Genomic DNA, 26,903 nt, shown 5'->3' with positions numbered 1-26,903 from the left:
TGGGCTTATACTCGCTGGAGTTTAGAAAAATGAGAGGGGATCTCATTGAAACTTATAAAATTCTGACAGGACTAGACAGACTAGATGCAGGAAGGATGTTTCCGATGGTCAGGGAGTCCAGAACCAGGGGTCACAGTCTAAGGATAAGGGGTAAGCCATTTAGGACAGAGATGAGGAGGAATTTCTTCACCTAGAGAGTGGTGAACCTGTGGAATTCTCTGCCAAAGGCGGCAGTAGAGGCCAATTCATTAAATATATTCAAGAAGGAGTTGGATATATTTCTTAAGGCTAAAGGGATCAAGGGGTATGGGGAGAAAGCAGGGACAGGGTACTGAATTTGGATGATCAGCCATGATCGCATTGAATGGCAGAGCAGGCTCAAGGGGCCAAATGGCCTACTCCTGCTCCTATCTTCTATGTTTCAAATAGTGCCATGGGATCTTTTACACCCACTCGAGAGGGCAGACGTCAGTTTAACATCTCATCCAAAAGAAGGCAGCGCCGACAGTGCAGCACTCCCTCAATACTGCACTGGAGTGTTAGCCTAGAATTTGTGCCAAGTCTCTGGAGTGGGACTTGAACCCACAACCTCGGAGGAGAGAGTGCCAACAAGGCAATACACAATGAATGGTAGGACCCTAGGAAGGACAGAGGATCAGAGGGACCTTGGTATGCATGTACATAGATCCCTGAAGGCAGCAGGACAGGTAGATAAGGTGGTTAAAAAGGCATATAGGATACTTGCCTTCATTAGCCGAGGCATAGAATATAAGAGCAGGGAGGGTATGATGGAGCTGTACAAAACGCTAGTTAGGCCACAGCTGGAATACTGTGTGCAGTTCTGGTTGCCACACTATAGGAAGGAAGGATGTGATTGCATTGGAGAGGGTGCAGAGGAGATTCACCAGGATGTTACCTGGGCTGGAGCGCTTCAGCTATGAAGAGAGAAATGTTTTCCTTACAGCAGAGAAGGCTGAGGGGGGACCTGATTGAGGTGTACAAAATTAATGAGGGGCATAGATAGGGTTGATAGAAAGGAACTTTTCCCCTTAGTAGAGGGGTCAATAACCAGAGGGCATAGTTTCAAGATAAGGGGCAGGAGGCTTAGAGGGGATTTGAGGAAAAACTTTTTCACCCAGAGGGTGGTTGGAATCTGGAACTCACTGCCTGAAAGGGTGGTAGAGGCAGGAACCCTCACAACATTCAAGCAGCATTTAGATGAGCACTTGAAACGCCGTAGCATACAAGGCTACAGACCAAGTGCTGGAAAATGGGATTAGAATAGACCGGGCTTGATGATCAGAGTGGACACGATGGGCCTCTTTCGGTGCTGTATAACTCGATGACTCTATGCTGCCCACTGAGCCACGGTTGACTAATGTACATTATATACATTTGTTCTGGAACCACCTACAACTTTAGCAGTTGATTTTGTGGGGGGGGGGGGGGGTAGATGGAAATTATAAATGGGACGGAGTTGTAATATTTTTCTAAAAATTACAATTATTGGATCAAATTCTATTTAAAACTGAGTAAGATCCTCTGGTTTTAATCCAGAATGTGAATGCAGTAATCTGTGTAGTACAGTTCAGTTACCTCCCAACTCCTACATTCATTCACACCACCCCCCATCCCCCCCAATCCTGTTCAGCATACTATACCTTTTTTCATCGTAGCAGATACTACAGGAAGTATGTTAGGTAGCTCGATGTCACTGCTCAGTGGGTTAATGCTACCTGCACCATGCTGGTCATCTAAACACAAACACAACCCAAAGAAATAGACCAAAAGAAAGTAGTACCACAGAAGGAGAAAGAGAGAACACCAGTTAGCAAGAGACAAAAGCATTCCTACTTGTATTACAAACCACAGCAAATATTCACCTATTGAAAACGCGAGCAAGCAGGTCACTGAATATTTACACTAACTGTGAATTTTATATTCAGTCTTACATTAGATTCCCAGTGACTGCACAGTAGGAGATTCTCACATGCTCTCATTGTGTTAAACAGGAGAAAATAGTACCAACATAAACTAGCCAAAAGCACCACCAATAGCCTTTTTGTAAACAATTAAAAAATACAAACCAGCACTCCCTTTCCTTCCCCCACCCCCCAAACCACCTCCCAAACTCATATCATATCTGATCAAAGCCAGATTCACACAGGCCAGACTCAAAGCATTTAACCCTTAACATGCCTCAAAAGGAATCCAGGGGTAGGTTTTGCACCACAAAATATGGCAGCAACTTTAAAATTCATTCATGTCTCACTATTTCCCCCCTAAAGTTCTATTTAATACTACACCATGCACTAATCAATTCAGCTTCTTTGTTAAGCGTAATCTTCTTAAAGGCAATTCTTTGCTCAGGTGCATTCAGGACCCAGATACTAATGGAAACATTGCTGCTTTGTATATTGAACAGGTTTGATTAGACATTCTGTGTGATATTCAGTGCTGCAATTTACCCAGTACTTGGTCTTTAACACAATAATCTTGCGATAAAAACTTGCTGGGGACCTCAGGTATGTTTATTATATCAAGGGATGTGTTTTAGTGAATTACAGCAGCATAATAACATGGTAAACAAAGCAGCAATGTTTGAAGAAATTTTATTAAGTGTTTTAAAAAAAAAGGCTGTGCTCTTGTATTGCTTCTTGCAGGATGAACTATTCTGGTGAGGTGGAAATGTTAAGTCAGCAAAGTTGGTGAGTTTTAGTGCCGTCGACAGACTGTCCTTGGAGCCTGCTCAGTGATCTGGAATTCAAATCTTACCGTTGAGTTGAAAAACTGAATTCTATAAATTTGATAATTTTTGGGCTAACACCAGAAAATGACCATGACAGTTACCAGAATGCTGTAAAACAAATTGCAACTGGTTCACTCGTGCCCTTCACAAAAGGGAACTTGCCCTCTTCCCAGTCTGGCCTACAGGAGTCTCCAGTGCCGCCCAATATGATTTACACTTAATGCCCTCAGGGCAACTAGGAATAGGTAATAAATATTGGCTTGCCAGTGTCCCCCATATCCCAAAAAATATATATAAAGTTTCAACTCTGAAGCAACCTCAGGCTGCATAGGGCTGACTGTGGTTTGCGGTTGTTCTCAGATTGTTGTCGTCAGAACGCTCCTCACTGCATATACTTGCTGATGGCTATTCATGTTGTGGTAATTGCTTCTAAATTCAAAATCTATGTAGCCATGTCCTTCTACTGCTTATAACAAGCTAATCTCTTGTAATTCCTTGCAGTTCGTGTTTGATGTGAAAGGCACTTGAAAAAGTTTCATCAGCAGTTTAAATCTGGCTGGGGCAAATAATCAGTAAGAGAGATAATCCCAAGCAGGTCAGGAATGAATATTGCTGCATCTTTATAATCACACATACTTGTCTTCTCCCAAAATTTATAACTCCTGAAAACAATGGGCTAGATCTTCTACCAGCTGGTTGTGAATGGCCGATAACTCTAGCCCCCATGTCTTCCTGCCCCTCCTCATAATCTAACCAACGAGTAGAAATTGCTACCCTCCTTACGAGCGCTTTGCTAGCTGCCTCACTGCAAGTAGTCAAACATCTTCCACAGTGCCACTCTATGGAGCATGCTGTTTATTCATCTGCAAGCAGGCCACTAATGTGTAGTTTTCAGAGAAATGGATGGAATCATGGAATACAATCCGGAAAACACAGTAAAAATCCCATATTCCAAATAATAAAAATGGAATTTGACTTACAAAATTATAAATCAATCAGTGGGCCCAATTATAAAATTCACAGTATTAGACTGGACCTACAGATCAATCCAGCAAGATTACACATTGTAGGTCCTTCGGTAATTGGTACATAACTGACAGCAAGAATAACACCAGTGCATGCAGTGAGAGTTCTGATAACAGCAACTCTCGGGAACACTGGCAAACCTTGGTCCCAAGGAACTGTTGGACCTGTTTTAAATCCTTCTTTACATTGTGCTTGAGATGTGTTGAAGACTTCTTTCTCAGGATTCTGAAGACCTGATGTTATCCCACATCAGGCTCAGTACACATCAGCTCAATAGTATAGACTTAACATGAATGGTTCAGTAAAGGCAATACTTTTAATCTATTAAGGAGACTTGTCTCCGAACAGCCATTGGCTTGGAGTCTAAACTAGAGAGTTTGTGATGGAGATCTGAAGATCAGTTTACTTAAAATTCTTAAAAAGCATCAAGAGTTTACTCATTAATCTGTCTGGAATACAAGTGTTGCCATTTTCTCATTAGTTTTACAAAAGAAAAATTAATTTAGATCATTACTGCTGGTGCCTTCTCTCTTCCACATCTACTTTGTATTACAACTACTGCGTTAACTACAGCAGCGAAGCAGGAACAGGACAGGTGCTATCACTATCAGAATTAGACAGGTGAAGGCAAATGAAGAATTCCTATTGTAATGTTCAACATACCCTCCTCCACATTGTCAGATAGCACTGTGTAATTATGGCACCCTCCTTCACTCGTCTCGCCATTACGACACACCTCTACCTCATCAACACCACTGTCCATTGGTGGTAATGGGAGAAAGCTGTCATCAATCGTATCCATGTAGTCATAGAAACCAGGAATTAGAAATGTAATGTTCTAGAAAATAAAAATACTCCCATCTCAGAACAACCCAATCCAAAAGATGAATACATTAAAATCAGATCCTTCAAATATTCACGTACAAAAACAACGCATCCTTGAGAGACTCCTTTATCTGCGTTTTTTGGCAGAAATTCTGGGTCAACAACTGTTAAAATAGCAGATTAAAGAATTTCAGGCAAACCTGTTCAATATTTGTACACTAATATTCAAAGAGTCCCATCTCAAAGCAGAAACCTTCAAGACAGAAGAGTTAGAACAGGTGATTGTTAATTCCCCTGGAATTTAAAAATCAGAGCTATAAAATAATTCACTGGTGATGTCCCTCAGTGAATACCAAGGTGATTATTTGGTTATAGTGAAGTCACAGGAATATTTCAGACAGGACACCTTCATAAATAACTACTAATATTCTGGCTGTGTTTATGTGCCTGCGGGCATGCGAAGGTCTCCATTGAGCATGAAGATTGCTTACTTTTTAGTTCGCGTATATTTTGAGCCAATCACGAGAGCTGAAAAAAAAGTTACGCCCCTTATAGTAAGCACATTGATCTTCTCGGTTTCATTTACTATATGTTGCTGTTTTACCTGCCATCATCGCAGACCCATCCCTCGATCAGGGCCTCAAGCTTGCCTTTTGCTCCATTCCCCAAGATAGGATCCTCCAGCTGGGCCTTCCCTGCTGATAATTTTGCCGCTCTATTCATCCGCAACCCAAGTGTCATTTTTCAGGCCAACTTGTGCGTTGGTCAGCATCCGTCCCGCATACGCAACCCCCTGCCCAACCTCAGAGAAAGGGAAATCAGAAAGAAGGGGAAACCCAATAAAGGGATAAAAAGATAAGGTAAGTGAGAATGAATGGACAAAGAAAAACAGACAGAATACAGAGAATGTAAAAGATGCATGATGGGAGAGAAATTAATGAATGAGTCAGAGAGGAAAAAAGAAATGTGACAAAAGAACGCGCAAGGTAGAGAGAGACACACTGGGAGAGAGAAAACCACAGAGAAACAGAGGCGAACAGAAAGCATCACACACAGTGGGAGAGAAGCAGACACATTTACAAAAGACACAGGAGCAATGTCACAGGGGGAGATCAACCGGTATAAAAGTTGAGAAATGGTTATATTAAAGTGCAAAAAGTTTAAAACAAAAAGGCAATATTTTGTGTTGCCTTCTTCTGACTTGGAGCCAGAAATTTAAATGCCCTCTCCAAACTGCAAACCTTGTCCACAAATAGCAATTAAACACAGATTGCCTTCAGGCAGTTAGTGACAGACCACTTAAATTGTCCACCGTAGCAGCAGAATAATACATTGTGCATTATGTGGTCCAACAAGCATTATAAAACAACATCATCTGACTTACCAAGGGAGCAAGCCTTTGACTCAGTGGTAGCATTGCCACCTCCGAGTCAGAAGGTACAGGGTTCGACAGTCCTGGCAAGTGGAGACTGAAGCTCCGGCTCCGTATTTGGATTGCCAGCCATCAGGATTGTCACGTCCGGCGGGTTGCGAGAGCCCACAAAGCCTTCCTGCTGTACAGGACTAACCACTCTATCAACTGGTATGAAGGAGGTTACAGTCACGGAAAGTGCATTCATGTCGCGGCCTGCTAAACTGTTAATCAGCCTGCAAATCCTTCCACTACTTCACACTGTTCTCCAATTTCTCCATGACGATACAGAATGAGGAGAACCTGACTTACCATGAGCAATGGCTCGAGAGATCATAAACACGGATTGGGAGTGTCGGTAGAAAAGGACATAGGAAGGCAAATAGGATTCTAGGCCTTATATATAGTGTAGTTGAATAGAAAAGGAAGTCATGTTGAATTGGTGCAAAATGTTGGCCACAGTTGTGGGCATATTAGTCATGAAAAGGTAAGATTCACTAGAATACCAGGAATGAAAGGTTACAGTTATGAAGAAAGGCTGAAATAAATTGGAGCTTTTTCACCGAGACATAGAAGATTAAAAGGGAATTTAATAGGAGTGTCAAAATTATGAATGGTTTTGAGAAGGTAAATGATGAAAGCAGTTATAAGGTGACATTGACGGGGAGGATCATTAGAACAAAAGGGGAAGTCAGAAAATACTTTTTCCACAGAGGGTTATTACCACAAGTGGCCATTGAAACAGAGACTACGTCATTTAAAGGGGAATTGAATAAATATTTGAAAAGGAAGAATAATAGGGTACAAGGGCAAGGGAATGGGCGACTGTTCCCGTTTAAGAGTTAGCATAAGTATGATTGGCTGAGTGGCCTCCAATGCCGTAATTTCTGATACTAGCCCATACATGCCTCACTAAACCAACAGCCGTTCACAATCTTACCTTGCCCAGTAACTCTGTTTTCTCATAGCCAAATAACATCAGAGCAAAGTTATTATTCAAACTGTGGATTGCTCCATCTGGCAGGAGAGTGATCAGTCCACTGATGGTGGTGAAAACCCACACAACTCCTGAGAAAACCACCTCTGTGCCTGTGATTGCCTGATTCACATCATCTTCCTCGGGTTCATCTGGGAAAAAGAAAAGAATAAAGCAAACCTTCAATACAAAGTACATTTGTACCATAAAATCATTTATATAGCATTGAAAAGTATGAGCATCCAACAAATTAACGTCAAAGCATCCAGCCTCAGGACAAAATGTACCAGTCTATTCAGTACTGACTGTACTGCTGCAGCGTCTGCTTTCTGTTACTAGACGCTGCTAAGGAAACGCATTCTCTCTGGTGTAACATGCCAAGTAAATTGAATCTGGAACATTTTCAACCCTGTTCCCCGAATGCAAGGCTACAAAAACTGACCACGATTTGATCCTGAATTGGCAATTTCATTCAGAGAGGACAGCTGTTGTGAGAAGTGGAAAAGTTCACATTGCTGCAGTAGCTAGCTCTCTTTAGAGGCTGTGGTTAAAGTACATTGTTGGCACAGAGTGGAGAGATCTTTACTGTGCATCCAGCTCATGCTTTCACTTACTGACAGTGGATGTGCATGTGGAGGCGGGGAGTCCGGGTTAGTTCTATGCTCCAGTAGTAGGGAGTGGAGGAAGAGGGGTTTGGAGAGAGTGAATAGATTGGGAAAAAGTGACAGTTAGGCAACAGGGCACCAAGGTATTAGACACAATATTGAGCAGGGAGGAGTCGAACAAAGTGGAAGGGGTCAATAGTGGTGGGAAATCAATAGGTATGGGGACGCGAAGGGAGTAGAGATGATTAACAAGGATGGGCTGTGGTTGGAAGGAATGTGAAGGGAGCTGCTGAGGCCGAAGATTTTTCTACCTGGTATGTTATAATATTTATTTTCAGGGGTACCATGAGATGAGTGAGAAACTATTCTGTCACCAAAAGCCACAGAAAATATTTCTGCTACATTGGATCAGTCACAAACGAGATGGTTCTAGGATCTGATTTAGTTCCATCATCTGACTAGTCTCTAGTTCTGTAATCTGATTGGTGAAAGAGACCCTACAAAATAGATTTTGGAGGGAAAATAACAACTTTCAACCATGTGCTGCTTATTTCAAACACAACCACCAGGAATTTAAATTCAAAGCAAATGCATCTTTACAGGTATAAACTGGAAAGGAACATTGGATAGGATAAAACCTCCAGCCAGATGCAATTTATATTACTAGGTTTGTCACTATTTAAAACTGTGTTGTTCGAAAGGTGGCACAATTTCTAGAGATCCAAGGAAGGGCGTACACCTGAAAAGTTAGCTCGCCTGTGCGCTCCACAGACGCTGTGACTTGCTGAGTGTTCCCAGCATTTTCGGTTTTTGTTTCAGATTTCCAGTATCTGCCGTTTTTGCTTTTTGGCACAATTTCTACTTGAGCAACTTCAAAAATAAAATCAGTGTTTCTTCATCCCTGAAATACAATGCCACTTCGATAGCAACAAACTCGAACACAAGTCACAGCAACTGGAGGCTTTGCTCATTATCAACCATTCCAGACTAGTTGTTTTTTTTTTTTTTTTTTTTTAAAAAAGGCTCATTAAGGCTACAAAACATGGTACATACAGAAAAGCCATATACAGTACCTGGATAACCGAGATCTGGTGGCTCAATCTGATGAAGACCCTCAATCCTTTGATCTTCCAGGTCTTTAATGCTGAGTTTAATACTGAGAGGAAAAGTAGTGCCGTCTTTTGCTGTGCCAGCTGCTCGCTGAATTTTCAAGTTCTGAAAGAGGAGGCAAACTGTAGGTGAACAAAACACCAAGCAAGCACTTAACATCCATTTCTGAAGCACCTGTGCCTCCTAATCTTTCTGCTTGTAGCATTCTGCCAGCGCATTTCACACTTCATCGAGAGCCATCTTTCATCTCTTTACCTGTCCTATTACTATCTCATCTCTTCTTGAATACCTAAATGTCTCTTCACTTCCCTTTTGTTCTTTCATCCCCTCCCCCATACTGGCCTTTTAATCGGTTTCATATCCTGCCTTTTTTCTCAGTTCTGATGAAGGGTCATCGACCTGAAACGTTAACTCTATTTCTCTCTCCACAGATGTTGCCTGGCCTGGAGTTTTTCCAGCGTTTTCTGTTGTTATTTCTGTCTAAGAGTTAGTTTGGTATCGACTTCTTTAATTATCATGGTGCATAAAACACTTCTCATGCACAGAAACACATGCCCTGGTTTATTTTGATAAGAACATAAGAAATAGGAGCAGGAGTAGGCCAATCGGCCCCTCGAGCCTGCTCCGCCATTCAATAAGATCATGGCTGATCTGATCCTAACCGCCAATCCACTATCACAGAACCATCTCCTGAATCTAACAGAATTAGACACACGAAATAGGAGCAGGATCAGGCTACACGGCCCCTGGGCCCGCTCCGCTACCCACAGGGCCATGACCGATCCGAACATAATAAATGGATGTTCCCCTTATTATTCCTTACCTCCACCCAAACCGTTTCATTATCCTGATCTTTCGACCCAATATCATTTCTCTGTATTACAGTGATTCCTTCCTTTATTAACATAGCCACCCCACCTCCCCTTCCTTCCTGCCTGTCCTTCCTGATCGTTAAATAACCTGGTATGTTTAATTCCCAGGCATTGTCACCCTGCAGCCATGTTTCTGTAATGGCCACAAGATCATACCCATATGTAGTTATTTGTGCCATTAACTCGTCTATTTTGTTACGAATGCTACGTGCATTCAGATAGAGAACTTTCAAAGATGTTTTGTGACACTTAGTTCCTGCTTTTGCCCTTTTTATTACTTTACCTTTTACTCCATACCATCTGCCCCTTCCTGACACGCTCTGGTTTTCAATTTCCCCACTGCTACCTAAGTCTATGACCTTCTCTGTTGTCATTTTTATTATTTGCTCTCTAGGAACCTCCCCCCCCACTAGTTAGTTTAAAGCCCTCTCTACAGCCCTAGTTATTATGATCCGCCAGGACTCTAGTCCCAGCACTGGCCAAGTGAAGCCCGTCCCAACAGAACAGCTCCCTCCTGCCCCAGTACTGGTGCCAGTGTCACAGGAAGCAAAACCCATTTCTCCCACACCAGTCTTTGAGCCACGCATTTAACTCTCTAATTTTATTTGTCCTAGCCAAATTCACTCGTGGCTCAGGTAATAATCCAGAGATTATTATCCTTGTGGTTCTGCTTTTTAATTTGGCCCCTAGCTGCTCAAACTCCCTCAGCAGAACCTCCTTCCTTGTCCTATCTATGTCGTTGGTACCAACATGGACCACGACAACTGGATCCTCCCCCGCCCACTCCAAGTTTCTCTCCAGCCCAGAGGAGATGTCCTTAACCCTGGCACCGGGCAGGCAACACAGCCTTCAGGACTCTCGCTCTCGGCTGCAAAGGACTATCTATCCCCCCAACGATACTATCCCCTACCACTACAACATTTCTTTTAACTCCCCCCACTTGAATGGCCCCCTGCTCCACGGTGCTGTGGCCAGGTTGCTCATCCTCCCCGCAGTCCCTGTTCCCAACCTCACAGGGAGTAAGAGCCTCGAACCTGTTGGACAAGTGCAAGGGCTGCGGCTCCTCCAACACTACCTCCTGGATCCCCGTACCTGCCTCACTTCTAGTGGCCACGGACTACATCTGAATTAATTAATCTAATTGGTGTGAATACCTCGTGATACAGAGTCCAGGTAACACTCCCCCCTCCCTGATGTGTCTCAGTGTTTGAAGCTCTGACTCCAGCTCTTCAACGCGGAGCCGGAATTCCTCGAGCAGCCAACACTTACTGCAAATGTGATCACCGCGAGCATCAATGGTGTCCACCAGCTCCCACATATTGCAGCAGCAACACAGCACCTGATCTCCCATTCTATGTAATTAATTAAATTTATTAATATTATTCTTAAATACCCTCTGCCCCGATTCTAGATGGTGAATATCACACCTTAGAAACTATAAACCAAAGAGATTTAAGCTTCAAAAAGGGAGAAATACTCACCAACCAATCACTTACCCGCTTTCTGGTGACGTCACACTTGGATTACTTTTTACCTCTCTCCTTCCCTCAGAGTTCCCAGACTGGAGACTGGTACACCTTACCTGGTCTCTGGGACTTCTATAGCCCCGCTCTGCCGCTCAGGATTCCCGCCGACGCTGTGAGGCCTTACCTGGTCTCTGGGACTTCTATAGCCCCGCTCTGCCGCTCAGGATTCCCGCCGACGCTGTGAGGCCTTACCTGGTCTCTGGGACTTCTATAGCCCCGCTCTGCCGCTCAGGATTCCCGCCGACGCTGTGAGGCCTTACCTGGTCTCTGGGACTTCTATAGCCCCGCTCTGCCGCTCAGGATTCCCGCCGACGCTGTGAGGCCTTACCTGGTCTCTGGGACTTTTATAGCCCCGCTGCTGCTCAGGATTCCCGCCGACACGGGAATGTTGACGATTTTTGTCTCAGCCAGGTGTCCAAGGGCCAGAACAAGTCATTCAAGTCAAATACAAACATCTTATGGGATTTGGTTAAATACAAGTTTGATTGTTCAGTTCAAAAGAGCTGCAAGTTATTTAAACGTTTGGTCTCGATCGTTTTCTGAAAAGTATTTCTCAGCCCGTTTGGTTCAAATCAGAGAGTCTCCCTGAAGGAGAGTAATAGATCAGATAGCTTCCTTGGACAATGAGAAAAGGAAAAGAAAGGCCATATAAAATGACACAGTTTTGTGCAGTCATGACCAACGTTCCCTCTAAGCTTCGCAGCCACACAGCTCTCTGCGAGTCCCGCGCAGCCCAGGACCGGCCTTTTCAATGTTAAGTAACTGTGAATGGGCCACGCACACCCAAAAAATTAGGGGGGGGAAACATTGATCATGACTGTCATTTTCTACTTATTTGAGATGGTTTTAAAATTAATGACTACTTTAAAGTCTACGTTGTGTCATTGCTACTGTCACATTCTTTTTAATTGAATACATTTGTGGGGGAGTTGAATCCCAGTCTAGTGTCGTGTTATTCGACCACCTTCGAAAGTCAAGGATTATGATGCGGGGGCAAATACTACAACCAGTAAGCCAAAACAAAATGAATTGGGTTTTCTGTTCAATCCTTCGGCACACTACAAAATCACCCAGATAACCAGGTAAGTGAAAGCACTCTATGGGACATATGGAGCAAAGACTCACCTATGGGAATGGTCAGACATTAAACCCAAAGTTTAAAAAAAAAATTAATAACATTGCTCACAGACAAAAATAAACTGATATTTCTCTTCGCCTGTGCCTGTCTCTCTGCTGGCCTTCCATTCCCTGTTTCTCCATTTACCTTCCATTTTCTTCTTTCTCTCCAAGGTTTTTATACTGGATATTTTCCTCAAGTTCAGCATCATAGAGCACAGAAAACATAAGTGAACCTGTGTGCCCTACACCTGCAATGAGTCTTCACTTGCTCGATACTTTAAGCAAATTAAGCAAGCCCAGGGAATCATAGCAACAGGCGTAGGCCAGTCAGCCCCTCAAGCCTGTTCCACCATTCAATTAGATCACGGCTGATCTGCATCTTAACTCCATCTACCCGCCATGGTTCCGTAACCCTCAATACCCTTGCCTAACAAAAATCTATCAATCTCAGTTTTGAAATTTTCAATTGACCCCCAGCCTCAACAACTTTTTGGGAGCGAGAATTCCAGATTTCCACCACCCTTTGGTCTGCACAGAGCAGGATTAAACGGAGTGGACTTGAACAGTGTTTTATTTGGGAATTTGGAGAGAGTGGGAATTCGGAGAAGAGGGGGAAGGAGTTGCTGCTTTTTGCCTACACTACTTGTAGTGCTGTGTTTTACAGGTAGATATTTAATTTCATTATCCATAACTTAATCTAGATCAAGTAAGTAGTCAAGAAACTACACTGTAAACGAAGTTACCTAATTACAAAATTATTTAAATAAAACAAGGTTATATAGGGATGGCAGTGCAGGTGGTGTGCCGCAACTGCAGTATGTGGGAGTTTGTGGAGAGCATTGTGATCCCGGACAACCATGTTTGCAGTAAGTGCCTGCATCTCGAGGAACTTCAGCTCAGAGTTTTTGAGCTGGAGTCTGAGGTGCAGACATTGCAAGGCATCAGGGATGAGGAGAGTTACCTGGACATATGATCCAGGAGGCAGTCACACCCCTTAGGTTAGGTAGTAGTACAGGTCTGGTTAGTGGTCAGGGACAGGAGGGTGTGACTGCAACTCAGGCAGGTAAGGGGCCCCCAGGTGCAGTGCTGGAGGAGCCTTAGCCTTTGCCCATGTCCAACAGGCATGAGGTTCTTGCTGCCTGTGTGGATAAGGGAAAAGCTTGCAGGATGGATGAACAAGCTAACCATGGCACCATGGTGCAGGAAGCCATTCAAGTGGGGGGAGTGAAAGGGAATGTAGTTGTGGTAGGGGACAGTCCAGTCAGGTGGATAGATACTGTTCTTTGCAGCCGTGACTGAGAGTTCCGAAAGTTGTGTTGCCTGCCTGGTGCCAGGGCTAAAAACATCATCTCGTGGCTGGAGAAGAACCTGGAGTGGGAGGGGGAGGATCCAGTTGTCATGGTCCACGTAGGCACCAACGACTTAGGTAAAACTAGGAATGAGGTTCTGCTGAGAGAGTTTGAGAAGCTAGAATCCAAATTAAAAAGCAAAACCTCAAAAAGGTAATAATCTCTGGATTGTTACCCGAGCCACGCGCAAATTGGCAAAGGGACAAACGGATTAGAGGTTTAAATGCGTGGCTCAAAGAGTGGTGTGGGAGGAAGGGGTTTCAGTTCATGGGGCACTGGCACCAGTACTGGGGAAAGAGGGAGCTGTTCCATTGGGACAGGCTCCACTTAAACCAGGCTGGGACCAGTATCCTGGCAAATCGAATAACTAGAGCAGTACACAGGGCTTTAAAATAATGAAGGGGGGCGGGAGGATTCAGGAAAGAGTAAATTTAAAAGCAGCGAGAGAAATGTCAAGGCTCTAGAGCAGAGTAGAGTTTTGTGTAAAAATAAGCAGTGAGTCAGGTAGGGACAGAGAGAGTAACAAAGGTAATAAGGCATCAGTGACTAAGGTGACATCAGGGAAAAATAGAAATGTCAAAGCTAAAGGCACTATATCTGAATGCGTGAAGCATTCGCAACAAAATAGATGAATAGTGCAGATAGAAATCAACAGGTTTGATCTAATAGCCACAATGGAGGCATGGTTGCAAAGTGGCCAAGGTTGGGAACTAAATATTCCAGGAATTTAACTTTTAGAAGAGATAGGCAAAATGGAAAAGGAGGAGGGGTAGCCCTGATAATAAAAGTAGAGAAAGGATCTTAGTTCTGAAAATCAAGTAGAATCAGTTTGGGTGGAGCTAAAAAAAAAAGAAGGGGGCACAAAACATTGGTGGGAGTGGTTTATAGACCCCAAACAGTAGTTGTAATGTAGGGCAGAGTATAAATCAGGGAATTAGAGGTGCATGTAACAAGGGTAATACAGTAATCATGGGGGACTTTAATCTACATATCGACTGGGAAAACCACATTTGCAGTAGTAGTGTGGAAGACGAATTCATGGAATGTATATCAGATAGTTTTCTAGATCAGTATGTTGAGGAACCAACTAGGGAACAGGCTATTTTAGATCTAGTATTGTGCAATGAGAAAGGGTTAATTAATAACCTTACAGTAAAGGGGCCTTTAGGGAAGAGTGGCCATAATATAATAGAATTTTATATTACACTAGCGAGCATGAGATTTATCCAGTAAATGGAATACAATGCTGAGGGTTCTCAGTTTGATTATTTATATGGACTTCCAGAAGGCATTCAACAAGGTTCCACATAACAGATTATCAACAAAAATGAGAGCACATGGAATGAAAGGCAATCTATTGGCTTGGATAGGAAATTGGTTAGGAGGTAGGAGGCAGAGAGTAGGTAGGGATGATTGTTTTCTACTTAATTGGCCGGATGTAGCGAGTGGTGCCCCTAGGGATCTGTACTGGGGCCGCAGCTTTTCACTATATTTATAAATGACTTGGAAGGAGGAAGAGAGCGCTGTATATCTACATTTGCTGATGACACCAAGTTAGGTGGCTCAGTAAATATAGTGTAGATGGGAGCAGAAAGTTGCAAAGGGACATTTAGATTAAGGGAGTGGGCAAAACTGTGGCAGATGGAGTTCAACGTGGGAAAGTGTGAGGTCATCCACTTTGGACCGAAAAAAGATAGATCAGAGTATTTTCTAAATGGCGAGGAGCTAGGAACTGTGGAGGAGCAGAGAGATTTAGGGGTCCATGTACAGAAATCACTAAAAGCTAGTGGGACAGATCCAACATTAATTTAAAAGACGAATGGATGTTGGTCTTTATCTGAAGGGGGCAGGAATGCAAAGTAGAGGATGTTACAGTGATATAAAGCTCTGGTCAGACCCCATCTGGAGCACTGCGTTCAGTTCTGGGCACCTCACCTCAGGAAGGATATATTGGTCTCAGAGGGGCTGCAGCGCAGATTCACCAGAATGATACCGGGGCTAAAAGGGTTAAATTATGAGGACAGGCTGCATAGACTAGGCTTGTATTCCCTCGAGTATAGAAGATTAAAGGGTGATCTAATTGAGGTGTTTAAGATGATTAAAGGATTTGATAGGGTAGATAGAGGGAAACTATTTCCTCTAGTGGAGGTAGGCGATTTAGGGGTGATGTGAGGAATCAGTTCTTCACAGAACATAAGAAATAGGAGCAGGAGTAGGCCATTTGCCTTTAAAAGGATCTGACTACCACTGAAATATTTCACTATCATCCTTTGCAGCATCTCTTGAACCCATCTCCAATGCCATCTAGATTTTTAATTTACAAATGCATTTTTTTCTACTTTAGCATATAAAAAATGTAGACCGATACATTTGAAGATAACCAACTTTTCAAAAATTGCACAGGCTAAAATAAAGCAATTTATGATCACTCATTTTTGTTTAAAAGAAAACAGTTAAGTAAAAAAAAGGCCTGGATGGCAGACAGGGGATTTGAACCAAAATAGCCATAAGGGAAAAAAGGAAGAGGAAAAGATTCCTCCAATTAGAAGTGAAAGGACAAGGAAAATGCAAAAGGGTAAACAGAAAAATGGAATGCTTATTGCAGTTATACAGACTGCTACAGGGGAAGAAAAAAATCACCAATTGAATTAGTGTCAGGACCAGTGATGTGAGCAGCAGGATCAGGTCTCTTCACATCTACTGCTTCAAAAGATCTGTTCAAAGACCAAAAGCATGGGACAATAATCTGACCCAACCAGATACGCTTACATTTCAGGGAGATGTCTCACAAAATCACAGCCCGCCGCCCTACCCTTCCAGTCTTATTTTACCACATTCACGTTCAGCGGTTTCAAACCTTTGGTATCTTCTCGCAAGGCAAGGGTATCTTTACTGAAGGAATAACATTGGTTATTGAAAGGCCGGTGACCTCATCCTCAGTTGTGTAACCGTGGAGATAGGCAAATGATGCATCACAGGATACAATTCTTCCCTAAAAGAAACAAACATTAATTTTACTGTGAGATAATCTAAAAGTGAATGCAACATACGACATTTGGGTATCCGGGAACTAGAATACATAGGGTAGATCGAGGGCTGGAATATAACTATAGTACTACAAATTACAGATAAAATAATCAAAACCCTATCCTTCTCTTTACAGTTTCCTATAAAACTGAAGGACAGTTAGAAAAAGAGACAACTAGCGTTTATATATCATGGTCACATTCTCAGGATGTCTCAAACCACTTCACAACTAATGAATTACTTTGTGTAGTCACTGTTATGTAGGCAAACACAGCAGCCAACCTGCATACAGCAGTGGCCTACAAACAGTAAATGAGAAGAATAATCAGTTAATCTGTTTCCGACGATGTTGGTTTAGAAAGAAATGCTGACCAGGACATTTGAGAGAACTCCCTGCTCTACCTCAAATAGTACCATGGGATCTTCAATATCCACCTGAACAGTTGTGACTAAAGGCCATTTAGGAGGCTCAGCAAACACTGAAACAGGGATTAAGTATCCAGGTGCAGTTCACAGGTGAGGAGTTTCATTTTGTACCTCCCAATTGTTTTTGCCTCCTAAAGTACACCAAATATTCTTAAAAAATGATAATTTTTTAAAAATAAGTTACATTATTCATCTCCTTCCAGTTTGTGTGGGGTCAACAACTTCATCAAACTGCAATGTGTTGCTGTGTAAAAACCCCAACAGTCTTGTCCTTCAATTGATTGGGCCCGGTGTAATGCCCAGTTCTACACCTCAATTTTAAAATTCTCATCCTTGTTTTCAAATTCCCCCATGGCCTCTCCTCTCCCTATCTCTGTAATCTCCTACAACACTCAGATCTCTGCGCTCCTCTAATTCTGGTCTCTTGCACATCCCTGCATTTAATCGCTCCACCATTGGGGGCCGTGCCTTCAGCTGCAGAGGCCCGAAGCTCTGGAATTCCCTCCCTAAACCTCTCCACCCCTCTTTCCTCCTTTAAGATGCTCCTAAAACCCATCTCTTCTGCCCATATATCTTCTTACGTGGCTTGGAGTCAAATTTTGTCTGAAAACGCTCCTGTGAAGCGCCTTGGGACATTTCACTACTATATAAATGCAAGTTGTTGTTGTTGTTGAACTAGCCTGCATTCTGTGGCACACTGTTACTAGACAACCACTGTTTACTGAAATCAAAACACGTGAACTCACACTGCCTGTGAATGTAACAGAGGCAGTAAGTCGCTCTACAGGTTCCATCACCACAACACAGCACTGCCTGTCTTCACCAGTCATGCGCTTCATCCAGACTGACACTGGGATCTCCACTCCACCATTGCCAATAATGTCAATCTGGAAACAAGAACACAATCCATAATGAGAAAAGTATGAAAATTATTGGAAAGTAGTTTACTCAGAGGACACAGTGTAATTTATTGGTTTATTTCATCCTTTGTGTTGGGGAGGATGGGATTTTCTTCTCTTCTCGTTTCTGGGTCTCTTTATACCAGGAATAGTGGCTTGTTCCCTGGTTAATGTCACTCCAGATTCAGCTAATAGGTGTGCAACATTAGCATAAAATTACTCTCTTTCCCATCTTTTCCCCCCCCACCACAACCGGTCTCCCTCCCTCCCAAATTAATCTGAATGTCACAGCCTTAATAAAAACTAATTTCAGTGCAATTAAATCACAGAATTCTTCTATACAATGAATGTTTCAATCCATAGTTGCCCCGACATGCAATATGAAGCTTAATACATAAAAGTCCTTACCAAGTGCAACGCTCAGTTGACAGAAACCCCCCAGCGCAAGGTTAAAGCTTGGTTCGCTCCACTTTCCACAGCCCACCCTATGTGAGGGCAAGGCTTAGCCTATGTTAACCCCCCCCTCCCTTCAGTACAAGGTTTGATGCACATTGGCTCTCCTGCTCCCACAGTGCAGCCCTTTGTACTTTTGGCTCCTGCCTCTGTCCAAATAGCCCTTCTTCAATTTGTGAAAAGTACCTCATACTAACTGTCACTCATCAACGACCCTTCGACAGGGAAATAAACCATTACTGAGAGCACCACAATAGAAACATGGGGAGACATCCATTGAAAGTGTTTATTTGGTCACATACCACTTTTCCAGAGATGGTCACAACTTGTCCATCAACTTCTGGATGTTCTTCATATAGTGCCTCTTCCAGCACACGGTTGGACTTCAATACGAGTAAAGACAACTTCTGACCGATTAGCTCTTTGCTACTGTAACAAAGCAGCTTACAAGCCATGTCATTGGCCACTAATATCTGTTAGGGCACAGAGAAAGAACAAACGGGCATCAGAATTACAAGCTCCACCATACTAGAAAATCACCAGTGTTTAACTAGGATTGCACAGTATCTTGGGAAGAGGATACAGATATACTGTATAACCCTAGGTAATTGGAGTGTTTGCGCTTAGCCTCAGGATGATTATTCTAACAGGTCAATAAAAGAGGTGGGGAATAGAAGGGGTGAAACACCAGGGGAAGGGAGAGGATGCTGCATATTCATCCAAAACAGTTAAACTTGTCTTGGTTTGATTTTAAAAAGGAGCCAAGAAAAGGCGGTGCTAATGGGAGATACGTACATCATTCACAGGGGTACTTAAATTAGGCAGTAAAACAAATTTTAACAGTATTTCAGGGGAAGTGCCATTTACACAGACTTGGCACATTGCAGCAAATATCCCCAGCTCAGTCTGTGCAACAGTGGGAGCTATCAGGTGTATGAACACAAAGCGTGCATCTGAATTAGTATGGCCATACTACACTATGTTGCATATATAGGTTTTAGCCCAATAAAGTAAATCAGCTGCAAATTTGCAGTTTTAATCATTTAAACAATTTGGAAATATTTTACAAAAGAAATGGTGATAGAGCATGAGAGAAATCTAATCGTTAAACACACATGAAGGTGCAGCACTATTTCTCATTTGTTTTATGGATAAACTTGCCAAGAGTACCAAAGCATTCAGATCCTGAGATAGTGTCAATGCTGTACAATACCATCCTGCCTCAGTATGTGGAGTTTGCACTGAAAGGTCTAACAATACAATGTAAATATGAAGGTCCCTTCCAGTATTGCTTCCTTTCCAAACTGTATCCCCAAGATTATACACACTGTAACTTTGTGCAGATGCAAATTGGCTCTACCTCTTCCCTTCCTTCACCCCAAACCATTATATTCTTAGATTGTTTGAACTTGATTTCTCCAAAGCTACATGTGGTAAGTACATGGTAATGGTGTACAGTAAAAGCTGAAAGATCAGAGTTCATTTTGTACCTCTGTAGTCAGGCCGTCTATTGTAAGGATGGCTTTGTTCGGGTTGCGGACTGCAGAGGGGAGAGCAGAATTGCCATCACCTCCTAGAAGATTCCAAAAGTTGCTCGATATATTAGAGGCTGACCCAGGGCAAGAGAAGGAACTACTGAGATCTGTCAAGAGAAGGTTTCGAGAGGCCACAGAAGAGTAACTGTAGGAGTTCAGAGATTCACCTGTTAGAAGTAAGCAAGGAACAAATCGATAAGGTCATGCCAAATTTGGTCACTTTTTGTCTTCATACTTTCTAACATTTGTCTCCCCAAACAAAGCACCAGCAACTTACTCCATCAAGGGGAGGTGAGTCTAGGCCAATCTGCATGACTTCTTCCTCAGCTGGGAGGACAGATGGTCAGTCACCACCACACAGCTCAGGGCACTCATTACTATGCAAGCAACCATCATCAAGGAATGCAAACAGTAGGGACACCCACATCATCCTCCAGTCTGAACATCAAGATATAGAAGGAACTTTATGCCTTTTCCTGAAGGACAGGATACACAGCAGGATAGTAGGAAAGATCTTCCAGGTATATAGTGAGTGAGTTGAGTTGAGTTGAGTGAGTGAAGACTAATGTAGGGGGAAGTACTGAGAGTGGGATTACTGTGAGGGGAATGCTAGGAATTGGAATTATGGAAGAAAGGGTCCGGAATACTGCAGTTGTCAGGGAGGGGGGAGGGAGGGGGGGATTGTGTGGTTAGTCAAGATTAGAAAGGATCTAATAGGAAGGGGAGATATAGAAGTAAATAAGGCATAACATAAGAAATAGGAGGTGTAGGCCATATGGCCCCTCGAGCCTGCTCCGCCATTCAATGAGATCATGGTTGATCTTCGGCCTCAACTCCACATTTTTAAAAGCTGATTTCTCAGCACTGATCCAGGAACTGACTTTTAGCTGATTAAAACTCAGTACAGTTTTAATGTATTTGCCAACTGTATGTATGAGAAACTGTTAGATAATATATGAGTCTGCTGACTTCGGAGACTCAGAAGTCTTCTGAGACAAACAGCAAGGTCATCAGACCTCGGGTTATAGAAAAAAAAATCATACCAATCTAAATATACTGTCAAACCGTACACTGTGTAGCCTGAAATTGAATTCTAATAAATATCTGGATTTGAACACAAGCAACGCTGTACAGGACTATCGTAGAATCCGGCAATGATTTTCCTGCTGTGCACATTTATCAACAGATCATTCTGCATTTCACTTCTTTTAGGTTTGTTACAAATTGCAATCAAAGCTACGTGTTTTCAACCGAAGAGATCTTCCAGCACACTCTACGACAGAAGAAAGGCCCACCTGTAAAAGACTCCAGGTTCCAGTAGGTGCCTGGAGCTACCTTCCGGAGGGCAGGCTTTGCTATCCGTGGGAACGTTTTGCTGAGGTCAAATGAATCGTTCAACTTCCTTTCAAGTCCAAACAGGGCTGCCCTCGCCCTCTTGCCATTCTCCAAACGGTCAGTTGGGGAGAAGGCTTTGCATCGGCCATCCAAGGAGCCCAGGAGTTTCGGCTCCATCTTTAGCACTGGCACTTTTACAGTAAATGGTTATGCAATCATTCACCTAAAGTACAGATAGAGGGCAGTCAGAACAAATAACACAAACATAGCTACTGTATTTGTACAATATTTTGGGAATTATTCCAAGTCAGCTATATAGAATAATTGTTAGAAAAAAGTACCAAATACAACCTTGAGGTAAAAGGACCAGACAGCTGGTGCTCAATCTCAGCCCACTAACATTAGATTGCAACCCTGGTAGTGGTGAAGTGGGGGGGGGGGGGGGGGGGGGGGGTTGCAATTTTCCCCAAAAATTGCAACTGTATTTTAATAGAAATATGGCAAATTTTTAGTAAAATTGCAAGTGCCAAACAGAACTAAACTAGTCCTTCAGATCGGGTGTCACACATAGCCCAATGGGAAATCCTTTTGTCAATCATTGGCACAAAGCTTTCACCAGAGATGTGGTACTAACAAAAGTAGACCTTGTCCTGTGGCACATCTTATAACAAATATTAAATAAGTAGCATCAATATTTTAAAAATATTGACAGCTAATTTCAGGTTAAGGGTGATAACTTTGTATATCAATGTGGAAGTAACATCCTGCCCTGGTTGAAAGAATTTGTCTTTGTTGCAGCAACAGTAAAAGAGTAGTTTTAGAGGAGGAAGGGGAGTGACAGCAGACCTGCCAGGGAACACATTTTTAGTAAGGCTCAACACACGGGGAAAGATTCAACTTGTTAATGTGCATCTCTTTAAAAGAATTGAGAATAAACCCAACTCTATTCGTTTCAATGGGGTCTCAATCTGTCTCACTGCCAATAAACTCTCCACCATTCCTTACAATTAAGGTTTCAGTCTGTTTCCTGTGGGATTTTTTTCCTCTTCCTAAAATCTCACTGTTGGCAACAGTTCAACTTTAGTGTAATTCTTTCCTTTCCTCCTTTCCCCGTGTCAACGTGCATTCCACAACAACAACAAAAAGCAATGCTTCCAGCCACAGACCGCCACGTGTACAGGAAGATAAAATGCTCAAAGAAACAGAAGATTACAAGGTGAGGCTTAAGCAACAGGTAGATACAAATATATGGAACATTTTCTCTATACTGTAACATCAAATCAAGACTTTTTCAATTCCTCCCTCTTGTTTTCTTCCTCATACTATACCTCATAGAAGCATTAGAAGTTTAAGGTACAGAAGGAGGCCATTCGGCCCATTGTGTCTGTGTCGGTCAAAAAAGAGCAATCCAGCCTAATCCCACTCGCCAGCTCTTGGTCCGTAGCCTTGGATATGCACTTGAGGTGCCGTAACCTCCAAGTACTTTTTAAATGCGATGAAGGTTTCTGCCTCTACCACCCTTTCAGGCAGTGAGCTCCAGAGCCCCTCACCACCCTCTGGGTGAAAAGATTTCTCAACTCCCCTCGAATCCTTCTACCAATTACTTTAAACCTATGCCCCCTGGTTATTGACCTCTCTGCTAAGGGAAATAGATCCTTCCTATCCACTCCAGGGAATAGCAGCCCTCTGGCCTTGCCCCAAGTGGCCATTCATCATACATGAACCTGGCATTTTACATTGGTGCATTTTGACCAGAGCAGATTCATCACAGCCAGCACAATTATGTTCCTACCCAAAATCCATACACAGACACTTTCAGTGCAGGTCATGGGATAGCAAAAATCCTGACTTATTTCTATTCCCAATAACCTAGGGACACAGAGCTTAATTGCAGCACTGCTACCAATGATCTGACTAAGACTGGCCAACTCATTACAGACTAGTGATCAAACCAAGAACTTCCCTGGTCTGTAGTTCTCAGTATCATATCAGATCTTATATTTATAAACTGAGCTATTGGTGGAGCTAAAATAAAGAAAAAAGACTTGCATTTTTATAGTGCCTTTCACAACCACCAGATGTCTCAAAGCGCTTTACAGCCAATGAAGTACTTTTTTTGAAGTGTAATCACTGTTGTAATGTGGGAAACGCGGCTGCCAATTTGCACACAGCAAGTTCCCACAAACAGCAATGTGATAATGACCAGATAATCTGTTTTTGTTATGTTGGTTGAGGGATAAATATTGGCCAGGACACTGGAGATAACTCCCCTGCTCTTCTTCGAAATAGTGCCGTGGGATCTTTTACATCCACCTGAGAGAGCAGACGGGGCCTCGGTTTAACATCTCATCCGAAAGACGGCACCTCCGACAGTGCAGTACTCCCTCAGCACTGCACTGGAGTGTCACCCTAGCTTTTTATGTGCTCGAGTCCCTGAACTCAGAGGCGAGTGCGCTACCAACTGAGCCACAGCTGACACTGAATTCAATTCAAATCAATTCAAATTAGTGCTAAATGTTCACAGGATATAATATAAAAATATTTGCAACAATCATACTGAGGCTGTGGGCAACACCAGAGGAAAAAATTATAGATGCTCATCATCAGAGGCAGCAATAACTGACCCAACAGATAGTTCCCAGCCAAACTCAGTCAAGTCAAGAAGTCATTAGCCAGCACTCACTTATGTTGGAGGCTCAAGATGGCTAGTGAGTAGGGCCCTAGTTCAATCACTCCAAGCCAAAAACTGCCATACTAATGGCTATGACACTGGAATAAGGGAAGAAGAACAGCAACGGTCCAAGTCTATTGCCCTGCCACATAATCAGGACAGGGAGTGGCAACTACGGTCAAGATCCACACTGTCCCCATCACAATCAGTCACAACAGGAGCTAGCAGCTATGGTCAACATCCACCCCACAACTCAGCACCAGCATTCAGGGTCAGTGGCCAATCTCCTCTATACTCGCAGTCAGGACGTTATACTGCATGGCAGATGCAGTATAATGTGGATAAATGTGAGATTATCCACTTTGGTGGCAAAAACAGGAAGGCAGATTATTATCTGAACAGCAATAGATTGGGAGAAGGGGAAGTGCAACGAGACCTGGGTGTCCTTGTGCACCAGTCGCTGAAGGTAAGCATGCAGGTGCAGCAGGCGGTTAAGGCGGCAAATAGTATGTTGGCCTTCATAGCGAGAGGATTCGAGTACAGGAGCAAGGATGTCTTGCTCCAGTTGTACAGGGCCTTGGTGAGAGCACACCTTGAGTATTGTGTGCAGTTTTGGTCACCTTATCTGAGGAAGGATGTTCTTGCCACAGAGGGAGTGCAGCAAAGATTCACCAGGCTGATACTTGGGATGGCAGGAATGACGTATGAAGAGAGATTGAGTCGATTGGGCTTATATTCGTTGGAGTTTAGAAGAATGAGAGGGGATCTCATTGAAACTTATAAAATTCTAACAGGACGAGACAGACTAGATGCAGGAAGGATGTTCCCGATGGCAGGGGAGTCCAGAACCAGGGGTCACAGTCTAAAGATAAGGGGTAAGCCATTTAGGACAGAGATGAGGAGGAATTTCTTCACCCAGAGAGTGGTGAACCTGTGGAATTCTCTACCACAAAAGGCAGTTGAGGCCAATTCATTAAATATATTCAAGAAGGATTTAGATATATTTCTTAAGGCTAAAGGGATCAAGGGATATGGGGAGAAAGCAGGGACAGGGTACTGAATTTGGATGATCAGCCATGATCTCATTAAATGGCTGAACAGGCTCGAGGGGCTGAATGGCCTACTCCTGCTCCTATCTTCTATGTTTCTATGAGATGAGAGCTAGGCTCAGTGGGCAGTATCCCAGTCTCCACCTCACCACCACTCTCTCTTTTCTCCTTTAAAGACACACCTTAAAACCTACCTCTTTGACCAAGCTTTAGGTCACCTGTCCTAATATCTACTTAAGTGACTCAATCTCAAATTTTGTCCGATAACACTCCTGTGAAGTGCCTTGGGACATTTTACTACATTAAAAAGGTGCTATATAAATGCAAGTTGCTGTTGTATAGACACAAAGCTAATGGTCACCACCACTCCCCCCCCACCCCCTACCAACCCAAACCCCACCCCCTTCCCAACCCCCACACTCACATACAGAGCAGGGTGGCTTCCAAGGTAAGTCAGGTTGCTATAGTCAGTGGTCAGACTGCTCTACAGTCAGGGTCAGGGCCAGGGGCGGGTTGTGGTGGTCAGTCAGGGTCAGGGGCGGGTTGTGGTGGTCAGTCAGGGTCAGGGCCAGGGGCGGGTTGTGGTGGTCAGTCAGGGTCAGGGCCAGGGGCGGGTTGTGGTGGTCAGTCAGGGTCAGGGTCAGGGCCAGGGCCGGGTTGTGGTGGTCAGTCAGGGGCGGGTTGTGGTGGTCAGTCAGGGGCGGGTTGTGGTGGTCAGTCAGGGTCAGGGCCAGGGGCGGGTTGTGGTGGTCAGTCAGGGTCAGGGTCAGGGCCAGGGCCGGGTTGTGGTGGTCAGTCAGGGGCGGGTTGTGGTGGTCAGTCAGGGTCAGGGTCAGGGCCAGGTTGTGGTGGTCAGTCAGGGTCAGGGTCTGGGCCAGGGGCGGGTTGTGGTGGTCAGTCAGGGCCAGGGGCGGGTTGTGGTGGTCAGTCAGGGCCAGGGGCGGGTTGTGGTGGTCAGTCAGGGCCAGGGGCGGGTTGTGGTGGTCAGTCAGGGCCAGGGGCGGGTTGTGGTGGTCAGTCAGGGCCAGGGGCGGGTTGTGGTGGTCAGTCAGGGCCAGGGGCGGGTTGTGGTGGTCAGTCAGGGCCAGGGGCGGGTTGTGGTGGTCAGTCAGGGTCAGGGCCAGGGGCGGGTTGTGGTGGTCAGTCAGGGTCAGGGCCAGGGGCGGGTTGTGGTGGTCAGTCAGGGCCAGGGGCGGGTTGTGGTGGTCAGTCAGGGCCAGGGGCGGGTTGTGATAGTCAGTCAGGGCCAGGGGCGGGTTGTGGTGGTCAGTCAGGGCCAGGGGCGGGTTGTGGTGGTCAGTCAGGGCCAGGGGCGGGTTGTGGTGGTCAGTCAGGGCCAGGGGCGGGTTGTGGTGGTCAGTCAGGGCCAGGGGCGGGTTGTGGTGGTCAGTCAGGGCCAGGGGCGGGTTGTGGTGGTCAGTCAGGGCCAGGGGCGGGTTGTGGTGGTCAGTCAGGGCCAGGGGTGGGTTGTGGTAGTCGTGGCCAGCTCAGCTCCTTCTATATGATCTGCCCTTTAGGATCAGTGTGCCGGGCAGGCCGCCCTTCCGCTCCTACCTGCCATTACTCGTTCCCTCTTCCCTCAGAACCGCCATTGCCTTCCCCAGTCCCGCGCTTCGCCGTCACATTCCAGTACAGCTGATAGGCGCCGCGCCGTGACTGACAGCCGAACCCACCAATTGAAGGCTGAGCATGTGGCGTGCGCCGCCGCCAACCAATGAGCAGCGCGTTGAAGGCGGGGCTCCGACTGGGGCCGTTTGCTTGGAGACGAACGCGCGGTTCCCGTAACCATGGGAGCACGAGGAGGGAGGGTGAGAGGTCAAAGGGTGCGCCGGAGTGGGGTCAGGACATCTGACCCTGCCCTGAAGTTACAGCGCTACCATCTTGATAAAGGAAAGATGCTGATTATAGAGTGCAGGGGAAGGGTGGGCATTGCTACTCAA

At 44.3% G+C, this 26,903-nt stretch overlaps 1 protein-coding gene across 6 annotated transcripts in view; it reads right to left on the bottom strand.

The window, feature by feature from the left end:
• Positions 1–26,610, bottom strand: part of pask (PAS domain containing serine/threonine kinase) — a 61,072-nt gene extending 34,462 nt beyond the window's left edge. For 5 of the 6 annotated variants that reach the window (XR_015078742.1, XM_085990806.1, XM_085990807.1 and 2 more), the window contains exons 1-10: positions 26,518–26,610; positions 21,204–21,466; positions 19,864–20,075; positions 18,676–18,846; positions 17,768–17,908; positions 16,426–16,560; positions 8,666–8,807; positions 6,952–7,139; positions 4,439–4,613; positions 1,662–1,754 (exon numbers count right to left, since the gene is read on the bottom strand). Coding sequence is in view for 5 of the 6 variants with exons in the window: in XM_085990806.1 (XP_085846932.1) it covers positions 1,662–1,754; positions 4,439–4,613; positions 6,952–7,139; positions 8,666–8,807; positions 16,426–16,560; positions 17,768–17,908; positions 18,676–18,846; positions 19,864–20,075; positions 21,204–21,420 (1,474 nt within the window). In the remaining variant the exon portion in view is untranslated. The remainder of the gene's footprint in view (positions 1–1,661; positions 1,755–4,438; positions 4,614–6,951; positions 7,140–8,665; positions 8,808–16,425; positions 16,561–17,767; positions 17,909–18,675; positions 18,847–19,863; positions 20,076–21,203; positions 21,467–26,517) is intronic. The other variant, XM_085990808.1, reaches the window with a different exon arrangement.
• Positions 26,611–26,903: the final 293 nt, after the last annotated feature.

This window comes from Somniosus microcephalus, chromosome 6, assembly GCF_052327205.1.
Source record: "Somniosus microcephalus isolate GS21.2 chromosome 6, FLI_Smic_1.0, whole genome shotgun sequence".
In the NCBI taxonomy this organism is placed as follows: Eukaryota; Metazoa; Chordata; class Chondrichthyes; order Squaliformes; family Somniosidae; genus Somniosus; species Somniosus microcephalus.
Note: the sequence above shows the minus strand (reverse complement) of the source record. Positions and strands in the feature narration are given on the sequence as shown.